Source organism: Benincasa hispida, unplaced genomic scaffold (assembly GCF_009727055.1).
Source record: "Benincasa hispida cultivar B227 unplaced genomic scaffold, ASM972705v1 Contig72, whole genome shotgun sequence".
NCBI lineage: Eukaryota > Viridiplantae > Streptophyta > Magnoliopsida > Cucurbitales > Cucurbitaceae > Benincasa > Benincasa hispida.
Window position 1 is genome coordinate 2,386 of NW_024065064.1, and position 16,737 is coordinate 19,122.

Genomic DNA, 16,737 nt, shown 5'->3' on the forward strand with positions numbered 1-16,737 from the left:
ACCATCATATAGTAAATTCGACATATCGTTTAGTTCCCACCCCAAAGCTAAACGATCGCTTAATGCTATCGTATAGCAAATTGAATGCATCTTTTAGCTCCAACAGGTACACGATCGTCTAGCGTAGGATACCTCAACGATCAACACTCAAAACTACACGATTGTTTAGCTTTTCTTCACATCATCTAACGAATGAAGCTAAACAATCGTTTAGCTTCTGAAGCTCAACGATAATAAGAACAGAGGTTGATTTTCTGGAACTGCAACTCAGCCTCTTCACTTGTTTCTTCGATTTACAGCTTAATTTCAACTATAATGACCCCAAATAAATTACAGACTCTTATGAACACATTAAAGCTCATCAAGCAAGAGCCAATTACAAATTTAAATGAGAAATTAAAGAGAATTAAACAGCCAAAACTCAGAAAACCATATCAGTGCCACTAATTCATATTTCTCATATAAAACACCCACCAAATCAAAATTAAACCTAATTGAATGCTTATGTGATTCTCTAATACCAATTGTAGGATTGTATCAATAGCAGTGAAAACACAAGGATCATCTAAGCATTTAAATTCACTAATTTGGGCAAAATATAAAGCATGCTTTTGTAGAAAAAGTGAGTTTTAAGACATACCTCTTGTAAAACTTCTTCAAAGCTCCTTCACCAGCTACAATCTTCTCAAATCTTGTTGTAGACCACTTCAAGATTTTCCCCACTATTCTTTTGGTACTCTAGATTGAGTTGTGGGACTCAAAACAAGCTTGAATCAAAGGTAGAAGGAGAAAAGCTCACTATAGCAACCTTGTTGAATAATCTTTTCTTCAACCTGATTTTTCTCTAAAGTTCTCTATAGATTGCATGCCCGATTTTCACTCTAATCTCTTAATTATATAGCATATCAACATGCAAAGAGAAAAGTTGCATGAGTTACAACTCATGCTTGGAGAAGACAAGGCAAAGATATTGCCATTTGAGTGAGCTACTTGGTGATGGATAATAGAAAAACCTCTTTTTCCATTTAAGTGTTTTGTTTTCTTTTTGCTTTTTCAATTTTATCTTTAAAAATCAAAATTTGATTTTATTAAATCTATTTTGATTTTAAAATGAAAAAAATTAATTAATTTCATAAATTAATTATTAAATAAAACTTAATTAATTTAATATCAAACATTAAATTAATTCTAACACATATCCATCTTTATATAGTTAAATCATATTTAAATATATAAATTCTCCTATTTTGTTTAATTCTAAAATTAAACATATAATTATATTTCATATAATTACTAATTCCCTTAATTATAATTTGAACGTTTCAAATTAACTTATCATGCTACTCTAGAGCTAGTCCGTTACAAGCTAGTAGGAGGACCTTGCGGACCTACAGATCATAGGCTCCAACGATCCGAGATGAATTGGCTAAACTCATTAGACCAAATTAATCCCCATTAGTTAACTAATCTGTCATTCCACTAAAGCCCATAGTTGCATTCCCCTCGCTGTGGATATATTATGTCCACATGATTTAATCATAATCAACAAATCGACCATTCACAGATTGTTCGTAATAACGGTGGGGTCAAATATCTATTTTATTATTTCTCAAGTCTCTACTGATCCTCTAATGAACAATTGGTTTGTGATTCAATCACCAAACCAAAATCTCTCAGCCCAGTGAAAGGGTGAGACCCCTTATTCAAAACCTAGACTCAGTACTTGAGAGAACAAACTTTCTCCTATCCCTTACTTGAGTAAGCGTAAACTTCGTCTTGCACCTTATGTCCCCAGCTATCTATCTGGTCTTACCCCTGAAATAAGAGTCTTATTGAGTCGGCGCTGTTGAGCCAACCCTCAACTATGCAAATCTAAAGGCAATCCTGAATAAACAAGAGTTCATAGTTAGCTTAGGATTAAGATCGAGTTACCTAGGTCATCGGTTAGTCTTAAACAGTAAACAACGTTATAAAGTAAGAATGACTTATTTCTTGGTCTTGATCTTATGCAAACTCATTGAACATGTCATAACATGTATGAATTAGGATCACATTGTATGCAACACTTTACAACTCTTTGTAACAACTACAAAGTAGGTCGCATCCAATGGTGTTACCAGAATAAGGTACTCAACCTCATTCATGTACCATAGATTATTTTGACTATTTACTCAAACCCGATCCACTCTTATGTCTCCACATAAAGTTTAAGTACTCGTACAATAGTCATGGTCTTAGTTTATTGGATTTAGACTTTCGTACAATTTATGAAATCAATAACAAGTATATTAATTATAGAAAATATTTATCATTTTACAAACTGCAAGTTTTTAGGACATAAAACTCAACACATAAGCTAATTGTAATGGCGAATACTTATGATAAGCTACTGGCCTAATCCGTACAAGTGACGCTGCATGCAAAATAGCATGTCCCCATACATATGAAGGAAGCTTAGCTCTCATAAGTAATGATCTTGCAATTAATTGCAAAGTTTTATAAATGATTATGCTAAACTATTTTGTGTATGAATATGAGCTACAGGATGTTCAATATTTATCTCAATTGACATACAATAATTATCAAAAGCTTGGGATGTAAATTCACCAACATTATCAAGACGAATGATCTTAATTGTATAATTAGAAAATTTTGCTTTTAACTTAATTATTTGAGCAAGCAATCTTGCAAATGCAAGATTTCGATTTGATAATAAGCATACGTGTGACCATCTGTCGTATGCATCTTTTAATCCCATAAAATATCTAAATGGTCCACTTGGTGGGTTAATGGGTCCACATATATCACCATGAATTCATTCTAAAAATGCAGGCGATTCAGTCCCCACGCTGGTGATGGTCTAATTATCAATTTTCCTTGAGAGCAAGCATCACATGATAATTCATTAGATTGAAGAATCTTCTGGTTCTTCAATGGTGTCCATTTTGAATTCTAAATAATTATACTTATCATTATATATCCTGGATGACCCAATCGGTCATGCCAAATTGTAAATATGTATGAATTCACGAACTTTAGGTTTATTGTTGCATATGTTTCAACTACTCGTATATGAGTATAATACAATTCAGAAGATAAAAGCAGACAACTCTTCCAATATATGTTTTTCATTCGAGATAGTAGATATGATATATAGATATTCCACATTATTCTTATTATCAGTCTCAATATGATAACCATTGTAACGCATATCTTTAAAACTTAAAAGATTTCTCTTTGGTTGACTAAATAACCATTCATTATCAATTGTGAATTTTGTTCCTCTAGGCAAAATAATATTTGCTTTTCCAAAACCCTCGATCAAGTTTGCAGAACCTGATATTGTATTCACTTTTGCTTTCAGCATTGTCAATTTGGAAAAATATTTTTTTATTTGTAAGTATTGTATTTGTAGTTGCACTGTCTGCCAGACATATATCTTCTTTGCTTATCTTTAAGTCACCCAACATATGAAAATGATCCATGTTTCTTCATTAAAATAAAATAATCACAATAAGAAAAACAACACAAAGTATATAAATTTTACTTAAAAAAACATGAAGATAGATAAAAGAAAACAACAACATTAAGTCTAAATATTCTCAAAATCAAAAGAAACACTTAATATGCCACAAACTGTGCCAATCTTCTCTTCAGGAGATTCAAAGAAGTCCGCCACATCCAAATTTGTAATATGTGATGGATCAAATATGTCATTATCCTAGTATGCAAAATTTGCTTCCACATTTTTCTCTTTTTCCTTAAGGGAGGCTTGATAGAGGTCAACTAAGTGTTTTGACGTACGACAGGTACGTGATCAATGCCCAGTCATTCCACATCGGAAGCATTTATTTTCAATACTCTTTGAACTTTTACTTCGTGGAGTTTTTTCCTTTGTGTTCATCATTTTGTGTGGTTCTTTTGAAATTTAAATGATTAGAACGACTACCACGAAAATAATAATTATTTCTTCCTCTGCTACATTTACGACCTCGACTGCAACCACGACCTCGACCACCATCACGATTATTATTAAAATTCACAGCATTCACTTCAGGGAATGGTGTTGTTCCAGTTGATCGAGATTCATGATTTTTCATCAATAACTCGTTATTTTGTTCAGCCACAAGAAAGCATGAAATTAATTCAGAATACTATTTAAAACCTTTCTCTCAATGTTGTTATTGTAGGAGCATATCTGAGACATGAAATGTATAAAATGTCTTCTCTAACATATCAACATCAATAATTTTCTCTCCGAATAACAACAATTTTGAATTGATTTTAAATTATGCGGAGTTGTAATCACTTATTGATTCGAAATCTTGTAACCTCAAGTGCATCCACTTATAACGAGCTTTAAGAAGAATAACTATTTTTTTTTTACAATCATACCTCTCTTTCAAAATTTTCCACAAGATACGGGGATCTTTTATTATAAGGTACTCCATTTTCAATCCCTCGTGGATATGATAACGAAGGAAAATCATAACTTTTGTTTTGTCTTGACTGGATGTCGTATTTCTTAATAGTCTCCCCAAGATTCATAGCATCCAGGTGGATTTCGACATCAAGTACCCATGAAAAATAATGGCGACAAATCCTAATTTTGTGAGATTTGTCATGACAACACTATCATAAAATATTGTACTTATGTTAGAAATTGAATAGATATTGAATATGCAAAATAACATTAAATTTATTAATTATAACGAAGAGGAAAAAACTGACATACCTTATAACCTACCTTTAGTGGGGAAAACAGCAGGAGCTCGTGCTGATAACGTGTTATGAAATTGAGGAGCACAACATGAATACAAATATGAAAAATATAATATAATATTATTTTTATATAATAATAATAAATAGATAAAAACTAAAATTATAAAATAAAATAACTAAAAACATAAAATAACCAATATCATAATTGGATAATATGAAAATTAGTGGAAGAGGAATTCTAAGTATTTTTAAGATCTACCAAATGTTATTATAAGCAAAGTGACAAATATGATGTGAACTTACATGGACACCAAACATGAATAATTACAAGACACATGGACATGAATGTTGACACAAGACCTTTGGGACATTAAGCAATGTGTATCTATTTTCTATTATAATATTTATATTTTTAGACCTATTACGTTGAAATTTTAATATATGAAATTTTAAATAAATTATTTATAATTTTCATAATAGAAAAAAATTATTCACCCTTGGCTTTCTAGTATTTTAGTTTCCGACATGAACTCTTGTAAAACAGGATTATCCATTTCGATTAATGAAGTTAATCTTTAGAAAAAGAGAAAAAGAAAAAGAAAAAAGTTTCAATTTCACCCATTTAAATAAGTGTATCAATTAAAATTGATCGAATCAAACAAATTTAGGGTGAAAACTATTTATTATTTTTCTAACAATTAAAATAGAAGAACAAATGCTACTCTTAAAACCTAAATTTCAACAAACAATTACGAGCGGCGGCATTCGAAACAAGGTGGGCAAGTCTGCAGCCTGCAGGGAGTGAAGGGCATTGGCCATGGCTTTCAGTTTCAGTCATCCAATACTGCGCTTGCAACCCCCCCGATCTCAAACTACAACCAACGTTTCCATGGCTTTCAGTTTCAGTCATCCAATACTGCGCTTGCAACCCCCCCGATCTCAAACTACAACCAACGTTTCTCTCAAACTACAACCAACGTTTCCATGGCTTTCAGTTTCAGTCATCCAATACTGCGCTTGCAACCCCCCCGATCTCAAACTACAACCAACGTTTCTCTCTCTCTCTACTTATAACTCTTCATTCTACGCTATTTCAAGCTCCACATACTCCGATTCCTCGCCGTAAAGAAAGCCTTTCGATCCCATGCCAAAATGTTCACTTCACCAATTAAACCTCCTGAGAATCTCTCTCCAGAGGCCGCCTGGGCTTCATTTCTATTCAGTTTCGCGCTACTATTCAACCGTTTTGCCTCTTTTATATTTTTCGTCTCTCGCTCTTTCTTCCAACCCACCTCCCCGAAGCAAACCCGGGAAAGATGGCGATAGTGAGCTCTCAATATCAGGTAAAATATTCAAATCCGGCCCCCAATTGGGTTCCTATAAGCTGGGGGATGCGACATTTTATCGTTTAATTGAAAACTATGCAAGTTCTGGGGAATTCCGCTTGATAGAGCAAGTTTTGGATAGAATGAAACGTGAAGGGCGGGTCCTTGTGGAAAGTAGTTTTATCCTAATATTCAAGGCTTGCGGGAAAGCTCATTTACCTGGGGAAGCTGTGAAGTTTTATGATAGAATGGTGAACGAGTTTCATTGTAAGCAGACTGTAAAGTCATTTAATTCAGTTCTTAACGTAGTTATTCAAGAGGGGGATTTTTCATACGCATTCAATTTTTATTTGCGCGTTTTCGGTGCCAATAAGAAGAGTTTTCAGCCAAACGTACTCACTTATAATTTGATTATTAAGGCACTGTGCAAGTTAGGACAGATAGATAGAGCCGTCGAGACTTTTAGAGAAATGCCACTTAAGAACTGCAATCCTGACGTCTTCACTTATAGTACGTTAATGAATGGGTTATGCAAGGAAAGGAGGATAGACGAGGCAGTGTTTTTGCTGGATGAGATGCAAGCAGAAGGCTGCCTTCCAAATCCAGTGACATTTAATGTGTTGATTGATGCACTATGCAAGAATGGTGACTTGAGTCGTGCAGCAAAGCTTGTGGATAATATGTTTCTCAAAGGTTGTGTTCCAAACAAAGTGACTTATAATACCCTCATCCATGGTTTGTGCTTAAAGGGCAAGTTGGATAAAGCTCTTCATCTTTTGGATAAAATGGTGTCGAGTAAATGTGTTCCTAACGAAGTCACATATGGAACAATCATTAATGGTCTTGTTAAACAAGGAAGGGCTGAGGATGGAGCTCACATTTTGGTGTCTATGGAACAGAGAGGATATAAAGCAAATGAGTACATTTACTCGTCTCTCATCAGTGGCTTGTTTAAGGAGGGCAAGTCTGAAGATGCTGTGAGGCTGTGGAAAGAAATGGTGGAGAAGGGATGCAAACCCAATGTTGTAGTTTATGGTGCGTTTATAGATGGTCTATGTCGAGATGGAAAGCCAAATGAAGCCGAAGACATTTTGCAGGAGATGTTAAGTAAAAGTTGTTTTCCAAATGCTTTCGCTTACAGCTCCTTAATGAAGGGGTTTTTTAAAAAAGGTGACAGCCAGAAAGCAATTCTTGTGTGGAAAGAGATGATGGGTCAGGATATTAGGCACAATGAAGTTTGTTACAGTGTCTTACTTAATGGCCTGTGTGAGGATGGAAGACTAAGGGAGGCGTTGATAGTGTGGAAGCACATGTTTAGAGAAGGACTTAAGCCTGATGTTGTGGCTTATAGTTCAATGATTAAAGGCCTCTGTGATGCTGGCTTTGTAGACCAGGGCTTGAAGCTTTTCTATGAGATGCAATGTCAGGAGCCTAAATCTCGACCAGATGTGATCACCTATAATATACTTTTCAAAGCCCTTTGCAAGGAGGATAATCTCACCCGTGCCATTGATCTTCTAAATAGTATGCTCGATAAAGGCTGTGACCCTGACTCAGTTACATGCAATATCTTTTTGGAAACTTTGAGGGAGAGGATGAATCCACCACAAGATGGAAGACTGTTTTTAGATGAGCTCGTGGTAAGGTTACTTAAGCGAGAGAGAAAATTATCTGCTTTGAGAATTGTAGGCGAAATGCTCCTGAGATGTCTACCACCAGAGGCATCAACTTGGTCCAGAGTCATTCAAAGGACATGCAAACCAAAAAGGATTCAAGAAACCATAGACGAGTGTTGCAGAAGCCTGTATGGACAATGACGTACGTCTCTCTCTCTCTCTCTCTTACAGATATGTGCTCACACACTCTTTTAAGTCTCAAGTGAAAATTTTGCTAAAAACTTATTGGACGTACTGACAACTTCCTTATTGTTTCCTCCTATCTCTTTTTTGTACTTGGTCGCTTGGTTATATATTTTTTCTTCACCCCCTTCAAATTAAAAAAAAAGAGAAAGAATAAATCCAACAACAAAGTGCCTTTGCGATAATTCGTTGATATACATTGGAGATCATAAGAAAGTTCCACTTCCATGTAATGTTTTGTACGTGACAAAAATGAGTACTCGAGTTTCAATAAGTTTTGTGAGTATGAAGTTCAAGAAACTTCTAGAACTTTGGTGTTATGGAAGGTCAACATAATATGATGAAGGTTTGAAGCTGTTGTGAAGTTAAATTCCAGACGACTCAAACTTGATACTCTTTCTGATGTGACTGAGGTTCTCTCTGCAAATGCAAGACAAGGTCTGAGATGCAATATTTAGCTTGAAAAGTATGCTTTCAAATTTGAAGACGGTGTTCTCAAGTTGATAGAATTAGAGAATTACCATCTGTATTGAAGATATGAGAGTTTTTCCTTTTCCATCCATGCACAATAAATATTTGTTCCTTATTTTCATGTATGGACATAACGTGCATGCATATTCTTTTTCACTCCAAAGTTGGTTGCATTGAACTTTTTGCACAGTTCTTAGATACTTTATTATTCTTTTAAAATGTGATTTTATTTTGAAGAATCATAGTCATTCTATTCCAGTTTAGGGACTGTGCTGTCCTTTGAGATGTCCAGTATATGGAGCATGATGTCTCAGAAGAAGAGTTCTCCGAGTTTCAAGGTGAGGTGAGAAACTCTTAGTCTCATCCATTTTAACCTTCGGTAGGTGTGCAGGTCCTGTAAATGTTTTATATATTTACCCTATTTTCGATGAACTTAATCATATTTTTATTTGACAAAGGTTGAATGTTCTCTAAATGTATTATTTTCACTGATTCGGGAAAAAGCAATTAACGTAGTAAATAATTGCCAATTTGTATCTTGTTAAAAAAATGGCAATTTGTAATGTATTTTAGTTGCAGAGAGCACATATAACCTTGTAATGGATATTTTGGTCACACTTCACTCCGTTCTGAGCGTTATGGAAATATGTCAAATGTGTTGCTATACAGTTGACACTTGATTCTAATTGAGATGAAATTGAAAGCTCTGAGTTATTTCTTAAGATGGATGTAATGCAACCACTCGTCCTTTAATGCGAATTTTCTAAAATCATGAACCAAATTTAGTATCCCGCTGCGATTATAAGTAGCAGTGGCTTTGTTTTGTTTAGTTTCTCTTTCACACTCAGCTCTACCTTGATGGAGCTTGAGTTTGAGAATGATTTGTAGCTGGAAGATTGGACTTTCTTGCACAAGCAAAATTTCCGTATTTCTTAATTTTTCTTCACCTTAGTACGCAAGTCCACAGCATTTCTACTATGATCTTGTTGCCACATCAATTTTCTTGACTAGCGAGTTTGATTTCTTTCATCTTGAATATTCCATTAATTATAGTGTTGAATCCAGGTGCCTTTTTAACATCAAATGACGTAAGAGTTTGGATCTTTCAGTCACTTCCGTGCGGATTTATTTCTTTGCTCAGTAAGCACTGAAAGAAGAAACTAATGTGGTATGTTTCAATTGTGCAAGAGTTGTATGCTAAAAGACTTAGAGCCAAAGATAAATTCCTTCAACTTGAAGGTACTTTGTTTTGCATTTCGATTGTGACTCAATTATGAACATATTATATATGTCGGCCCTCTCTTACGTTTTTCAGTTTTCTTTGTGGATGTCGTTTAAACTTTTCTAATTTTATGTAGTGCTTCTTCTTTTTTGCAGGAAACAAAATTTTTAGCTTGGTTGGTGGAGAATTATTGGTAAATATACGTCTAGCAGTACACCATGTTGAAAATCAAGAGTTACATGTCCAAAAGTAGATGAAGGGTACAAAATGGTATGGATTCCTTTGCGTTGAAATTTAAGTATTACTTTGTCTAGGGGTGTATATAGGATGAGTTGGGTTGAGGGTGTTTTTGGACCAACCCAATAATTCGAGTTGTTGGGTTGACAAACTAAATGACCCAAATAAAGTCTCCAACCCAACCCGACTTAATTCGTAAAATTCGGGTTTGGTTGGGTTGGGTTGCCGGGTTTTAACTTTTTTTTTTTTCCTTTAAATTTATCTACAACATATGTTTAGTAACTAAAATCTCATAAAATTTAAATGTTAAATATCAAATATCTATGATATTTATTACAAACTTTAAACAAAGACAAATATCATAAAAAATTTAAAAGAAATATAAATATACACACACACATTCGGGTTGGGTTGTGGCAACCCATTTTTTAGCCAACCCACAACCCAACCCGACCCAACCCAACAAAAATTAAAAAAGTTTAACCCAACCCAACCCAAAAAGAAAACTAACCATTGAGTTGGGTAGTCCGGATTGTCGGGACATTTAAACACCCCTAACTTTATCCTCAACAATGTGAAGCAAGGTTTGTAGAATTCCAGTTGTCCTCATAATTAATATTTAGTGCCTTGTTGCTCGTATGCTTTAATTTCCTTTGATTTGAGGCTGACCATTTGAATTTAGCCCGTAAGCTCAATAGTAAGATAAGTCACCTTTACTGCCATTTGAGAGAACTGTACATTTGATAGAACTGCCATTTTTAGTCTCCTTTCATTACTTTAATGAAGGGACTTGTTTCCTTTTCAAAAAAATTCTAAAGCCTTTAAAAAGGTGCTATTGGAGAACCCACTCAATTACTAACTCCTAAAAATACATGTGGAGAAAGTACTACTCCAAAAAATCATCTGGAAAAACGATTCTCATATATAACAAGGCCAAGTAGGAAACAAATATTTCTCACATATATCCCAATAAGCATCCTCTTGAACTCAAATTGAGCCAAAGTACCCCCTGTTAAAGGAAAATTAGGGATTATGACTAATTATTATTTTCCTTTTTGGTATTGCCCATTTATGTATTTTTCCTTTGAGGTCTATTTACTCTTGTTGTAGAAGGTTTATTATGTATTCTGAATTATCCTGATTTATTCAATAAAATACAAATTTAACATGGTATTAGAGCTCTAGGGTTTTGTATCATTGAACTCTAGTCGCTGTCGCTCTAATCTTTGTCTCCGTCGATTCGACTAGCCATCGACGGAGGCAGACCCACGTGTTGATCCATCTCTCTCTTTTGATTTGAACCTCCCTTGCTAAGAATCATTCCGCTGCCCCAGATCCATCTCCGATCCAACTGGCCTTCAGCCTATTCGTCCACAAAACTATTGTGCATAGTGCCAACGAATCCTCCCTCCCAGATCCAGATTTTGTTGTTCATCTTCGTCGCAAGTTTCGCACCGCTCGCTGTGGGTTTCATCCGATCTTCAGAATCCTTCAGCTTTGTGCTCAGTTTCGCATCGCTCTGTCCTGTACCTCCCAGATCTGCGCCGCCCTAATTCGATTTGTTAGCGCTGCTCCGTTGCTTTTGCGTCGTCGTCATTCCATTCGCGCCCAGCAAACATGATATCGTTCGTCCATTCGTGGAGTTTTTTATCGTAAAAATCTTGAAATTTCAAATCTGTTTTGGATTGAATTTTTGGTTAAATTTGTTCCATTTGGTTCGTTTCAGTTAAGGCCACTTGGTTCGATTCAATGCTCGTTTGGTTCAATCAAATCGGTTTGGTTTCAATTTCAATTTGGTTCAATTTAGTTTAGTTAGTTGGTCAGATTTGTTTTGGTTTATTTGATTGCTTTGGTTCATTTGTTTTCAGATCTACATTTGTGGCGTTTTGTTCCATTTTCAAACTGGCCCTTCGTGGGTTTTGTTTTAGATTTATCAGTGAGGGTTTTAGATTTATCAGTGAGGATCTTTGTTCCAACCCAGAAGTTCTTGTTTCGTTCTTTGTAGGTTTTGTTATAGATCTCTATATGAGGATCTATGTTTCTATCCCAAAAGGTTCATGGTTTTGCTCTTCGTAGGTTTCTGTTTTGCCTAGAAGTTCTTTACATTCTTCGTGGATTTCTGTTTCCATCCTAGCATTGATTTGTTTTGAAAGTTATCTTTGCAAACTCAAGCTGTTCGCCAATCTACCACCATGAGTTTGAGGGAGGGTTTTAAAGGAAAATTAGGGATTATGGCTAATTATTATTTTCCTTTTTGGTATTTCCCATTTATATATTTTTCTTTTGAGGTCTATTTATTCCCCTAGTAGAAAGTTCATTATGTATTCTGAATTATCCTAATTTATTCAATAATATACAGATTTAACACTCCCAACTTTATTATGAACAACCTGAAAATGTGCTTCAAAGATTTTAAAGGTCCTCCTTAAAAGGTAAAAATAAGAATCTCCCCAGTTTGTTATTATTATTTTTTCAATGTTCCTTGTGATAAGGCAGGACTTGGTTCTCCGACCTGCATGTGAGGAAAAGGTGGCCAATCTCTTTAAAATTCTGATGAATTCTCTGAGATCTCTTTTATGTTCTAGCTCAACATGAACAAAACTTTCTTTGGTATTAAATGGTCAGCAATCTGAAATTGAACAACTTGCTTCGTTAATGAATTGTACGACAGGTTCATGGTTCTAAGTATCTGGGGCTCCGCTTGGAGGCAACTCAAATTCAGCACATATTTGGCTCCCCTATGCTGAGACAACGCAGAAAGTTAAGTGCAAAAAGGCAGGGATTTCTATAGGTGGTTGGCTCATGCTAGTTCCTATGGTTTTATTTAGTCTTTCTTGTTCCTACTTACTATCGGTCAGGTTCTTGAACCGAGATTGCTTCAGATTTGGACAATATATTAGAGATGTCTTATGCAGAACCTTTGGATTGGAGAAAGGCAATTTACTAGTTAGGTGGTTTGGTGGGAACTGGAAGCGGCATTCCTTCCTCGAGCCTGATAATTTGGGAATTTATTTCAGAACAAAGATCTCTTGCTGAAGTTATCCTCATCAAGCCTCATTGTCACAGTTTCTTTAAGATTATGGCAATGGCAACCGTTGGTAGTTCTCTTGTTAGTAGCCTGCAGCAAGGTAATGGTAGATACGTTGGTTTCATAGAGCCAAGTGCAGAAGTATAATTGATGCCTTGGCAATACTTTGCATTCTTCTATGACGATGATAGCTGGCAACCGTACCAACCTTAACCAAAGGTCTCCTCACCTATGTTTTTGAGCTAACTAAAGAATATCCTTGTCAAGATTGCTAGAGGAGGTGTTTCAAGAGGGGAACTTTCATGTGAGGAGGTCGTTTCTTAATACAGAAACAGATAGGTGGGCTATACATGAAATTATGAAGATATCAGGCTGAACCATAGGAATAACTAGGTGGGGTGGAACTGAACTTCGACTGCAGTTTTCCTACAAGTCTTCTTATGAGAATATTAATGGTGACGACCAGATTATCTCCTGGGCCTCTGGCTAGCCTTTTCACAACATTCAGTGAATGGAGGGATTCTCACTTAAATCTCCCGAAGTCACGTGAAAAAGAGAGATGAATAGTCGAATTTCCTATTTGTTCAATGCCCAATTTCCCAAGCTCCGCGGAGGTATCTTTCTTAGTTTAGTTTAATGCATACTAGGGTGTCGCTAGGCTAATCAGACTTGGGAGCTATTACTTGAAGATATTATTATTAGTTAATAAACATCACTTTCCTAAAAATGGTTATTTACATAGCTTTTAGTTGGGCACTTAAGAAAAATGATTGTGAAGAAAAAATATGAGCGATTGATCCAGGCATATACTCTGCCCAATAGGTTGGAGGTTAAAGCACCACCCCATATTCTTCGAAAATATTAAAGTTACTTGGACTGCCATTTTATAATCTCTTCTTTACCTTGGTTGTGAACTTCCCATTCGTTTGCATTTGAAGGAATAAAGTGCACATTACAACTTTAAAATCATCGGGGATATCTGCACAGGGATATATCTGTAGTATGATTTATGTACAGTTTGATTGCATAACAATTGGCTAATTCTCTTCTAAGTGGATAGTTTTAGGGTACGGGTTTTGCTTGGCCTGACTAGATGCTGTCATTTTTTCTCTCATGTCTTTAACGCTTCAGAATCTGACTCTCCATTTCTTGGTCTTAAAATTTCATCATATCAAGGGACTATGTGCTTCTAAATCCATAAATGTATTATGTATATTAGGTTTGATAGGAGTATGGTTTCCTCTATAGAGGCCTAATTTGCTTTCTGTAGGATGTTGATTTGTAAAGAGTATAGAAACGGCAAGAATGAGTTGGCAAGATGTAGGAGAGCGACAGGCAACCAGCTTCTATCCACGTATATTGTCTGTGTGAAGTAACTATGATGATGATGGCGAAGGATAAGCATCTAGCATGCATGCTCATTCTCTCCCAACTTGGTTTGGACTCTACCGCCATTGATTGTTTCTTGGTCAATTGCCTTCTCTGATCATTTATATTATTTTTCTGATGCAGGTTAGGCGTTTTTGCTCCATCTACAGACTCTTTCAAAACCCAACTTCCAAGTATATGCAGTTGGTTTTTCTGGTGCAACGTGAAAATTTCCATTCACACCTATTTTCTGTTACAGACTCTTTCAAAGCCCAACTTGGTTCCCTTTTTAGCTAATACTATGAGCTATTATTGATGTACAAAGATCGAGGATATGGTCTTGGGGTCGAAAAACGAGCCTTGTATTGACGTCCACCTCAAAAGGATGGATCGAAGAAAGACCTCTTTCTTAGCTAACTGTTTGCCCTCCAAGTTCACTATCATATAGTAGTTGAATCAAGCAACGTATACACCAATCTAAACTCCTCATGCTTAATTAACAAACGTACGATAAAAAGACAAAGTACCTAATCACAGAATTAAGCGCTTCAAAAGAAAGGGATAGCTTAAAAACATTCAGGATACTGAAAAGGAAACAAAATGTCAATCTGTCTGATATCACCTTCCAAATAGCAAGGGAAAATTGTAAAAAAAACCGATTTTGAAAGTTCAATGGCAAATGATCCTGTTTTCTTAAAAAATTACTAAATGACTTTTTGCTGATGTCAGAGATATTTGAAGCTACACATTTACCTTTTCTTTTTTCCTCCATCCTAGCACACAATTTCCTTCTTCCTTCACAGATCTAGCTTTTGGAAAAACTCCGGCAAAATTTCTTTTTCTCTGCGACCATGCAGCTTCAGACTAATGATGCTCTGTCTTGCATGTCTGATGAGCAATGCATAACCAGCTCTGACCAACGATGTGCAAGATAACAAAAGAGAGTGAGAACTTCTCTAAGACTCTGCAGCTTCGACCAACACTGTGTGACTAGAGTTAGAGCGAGACAGGTGTGTGAAACCCGGATTTTCATTTTTCCTACTTAAGCAGGTGATTAAGGAAATTAACTAAGTGAAAGTTAAATCCTATGTTAAAGTGAAAGAAATTTCTAAGTGTTGAATAAATTTTCTTTGAGTAGCTTTGAGTTAAGCTTAAATCCCTGAAAATTGACTAAGTGTTGGACTAGACATTGTTATGTATTGGCCACAAGATCTTGGAAAGAGTACTTGGGCAAAGGGGAAATTTGGAAATTTGGCTAAGTATAGAATATTGTGTGGGATGCGTGGAGGGAAAATTTGAAAATTTGGCCAAGTATAGAAAGTTGTGTTGATGCGTTGGAAGAAGTTGTGTTGATGCGTTGGAAGGGTTGTTGGTGATGGCATGCTGCTGAAGGAAGGAAAATGGAAGTGATGCGTTGAACATCCTAGAGTTTGTGGACGCATATGAAGGATGAACTCATGGAGGATGTCATCTGGACATGTGGCTTGTTAGGAAGAATTCTTAAGCCTTAAGTAAAAAAGGTGGCATCATAAGAAGACATATAAAGTTAAGGGCCATGTGTTGGTGAAAGGAGAAGAAGACACATTGGGTTGTGCTAATGCAAGATTGCATTGATGGTGTAAGGAAGAGACACTTGGTCATGCGGCCAAGTAGGAGGTGTCGGCCATGGAGCAATCTTGGATGCCTATAAATAGAACTAAAGACTTCATTCTTCAGATCACAACTCAAAATACATTTAAGAAGAGTGGGAAAGTTGAGGAAACCTTGCGTTAAAGCAAAATCCATGCATTGGACATAGAAGTTCAAAGAGGACGCATTGGACAGTGAAGTCTGGAAAGTAGCATCAACTTGGAACGAGGAGTTCTCCCAGAATACTCGTGCGGTTGATGTGATTCCAAAGCCATTTGAAAGCTAAAAGAGTCTAGTTTTCATGGTGGGGCTGCCGGAGAAGAAGCTCCAAGGAATTGGGCTGGAGAATGAGGAAAAGACAGAAGGGTTGAGTTGTCGAGTAAGCTGGGCCAGTCTTGATGTTTTGATGATTCCGGCCAAACCACGAGGAGTTATGAGCTAAGATTTTAGGGTAAGATTCTTGAGACATTTTAGAGCATATTTGTAGAAGGAAGTATCACTAGATAAAACCAATTACTATGAGTAATCTGAGCTTTAAGTTGAATCTGGATTTTAGGGTTCAAAAGGGAGCCTGAGGTGACAAAGGAACTTCTAGAGAGGAAGGTTCCTGAACAATCAAGGTGAGTGACTAAAATGTTTTCAATGTTTTAAGAAACCATGTGCTAAAGAAAGATCTTTAAGATAAAGACATGTTTTCCAAGTTTTATTAAAGAAAGTTATTTTATGACTAGTTTTACTTAAAACTCGATACCGAAGGACATTTGAGAAGGTATCCGAGTAGCTCGATACTGAAGGACACAGTTGAGAAGGTATCTGAGCAAAAGTACCCAAGTGTGGAGTAGTTCTTCTGATAAAAATTAGTTTTCTGGTCACTTA

At 35.9% G+C, this 16,737-nt stretch overlaps 1 protein-coding gene and 1 long non-coding RNA gene across 11 annotated transcripts; both read left to right on the top strand.

Moving 5' to 3' along the window:
* Positions 1-5,686: 5,686 nt before the first annotated feature.
* Positions 5,687-14,262, top strand: LOC120069972 (pentatricopeptide repeat-containing protein At4g20090). Of its 10 annotated transcripts, none has more exons than XR_005479734.1 (7): positions 7,872-8,344; positions 8,637-8,720; positions 9,443-9,616; positions 9,755-9,869; positions 12,196-12,268; positions 12,508-13,478; positions 14,135-14,262. XR_005479734.1 is itself a non-coding variant. In XM_039021820.1 (6 exons), exon 1 carries the CDS (start codon positions 5,867-5,869, stop codon positions 7,862-7,864), a length of 1,998 nt encoding a protein of 665 aa, XP_038877748.1. In that variant the 5' UTR covers positions 5,687-5,866; the 3' UTR covers position 7,865; positions 8,637-8,720; positions 9,443-9,545; positions 12,196-12,268; positions 12,508-13,478; positions 14,135-14,262. The 10 variants fall into 10 exon arrangements, 8 of the variants coding, with proteins under 8 accessions (XP_038877748.1, XP_038877745.1, XP_038877750.1 ...); XR_005479735.1 differs by having other exon boundaries at positions 8,637-8,715; XM_039021820.1 differs by lacking the exons at positions 7,872-8,344; positions 9,755-9,869 and adding an exon at positions 5,687-7,865 and having other exon boundaries at positions 9,443-9,545.
* A 2-nt stretch (positions 14,263-14,264) lies between these two features.
* Positions 14,265-14,698, top strand: LOC120069973. The gene is made up of 2 exons (XR_005479736.1): positions 14,265-14,300; positions 14,377-14,698. It is a non-coding gene; the product is annotated as an uncharacterized LOC120069973 (long non-coding RNA).
* Positions 14,699-16,737: the final 2,039 nt, after the last annotated feature.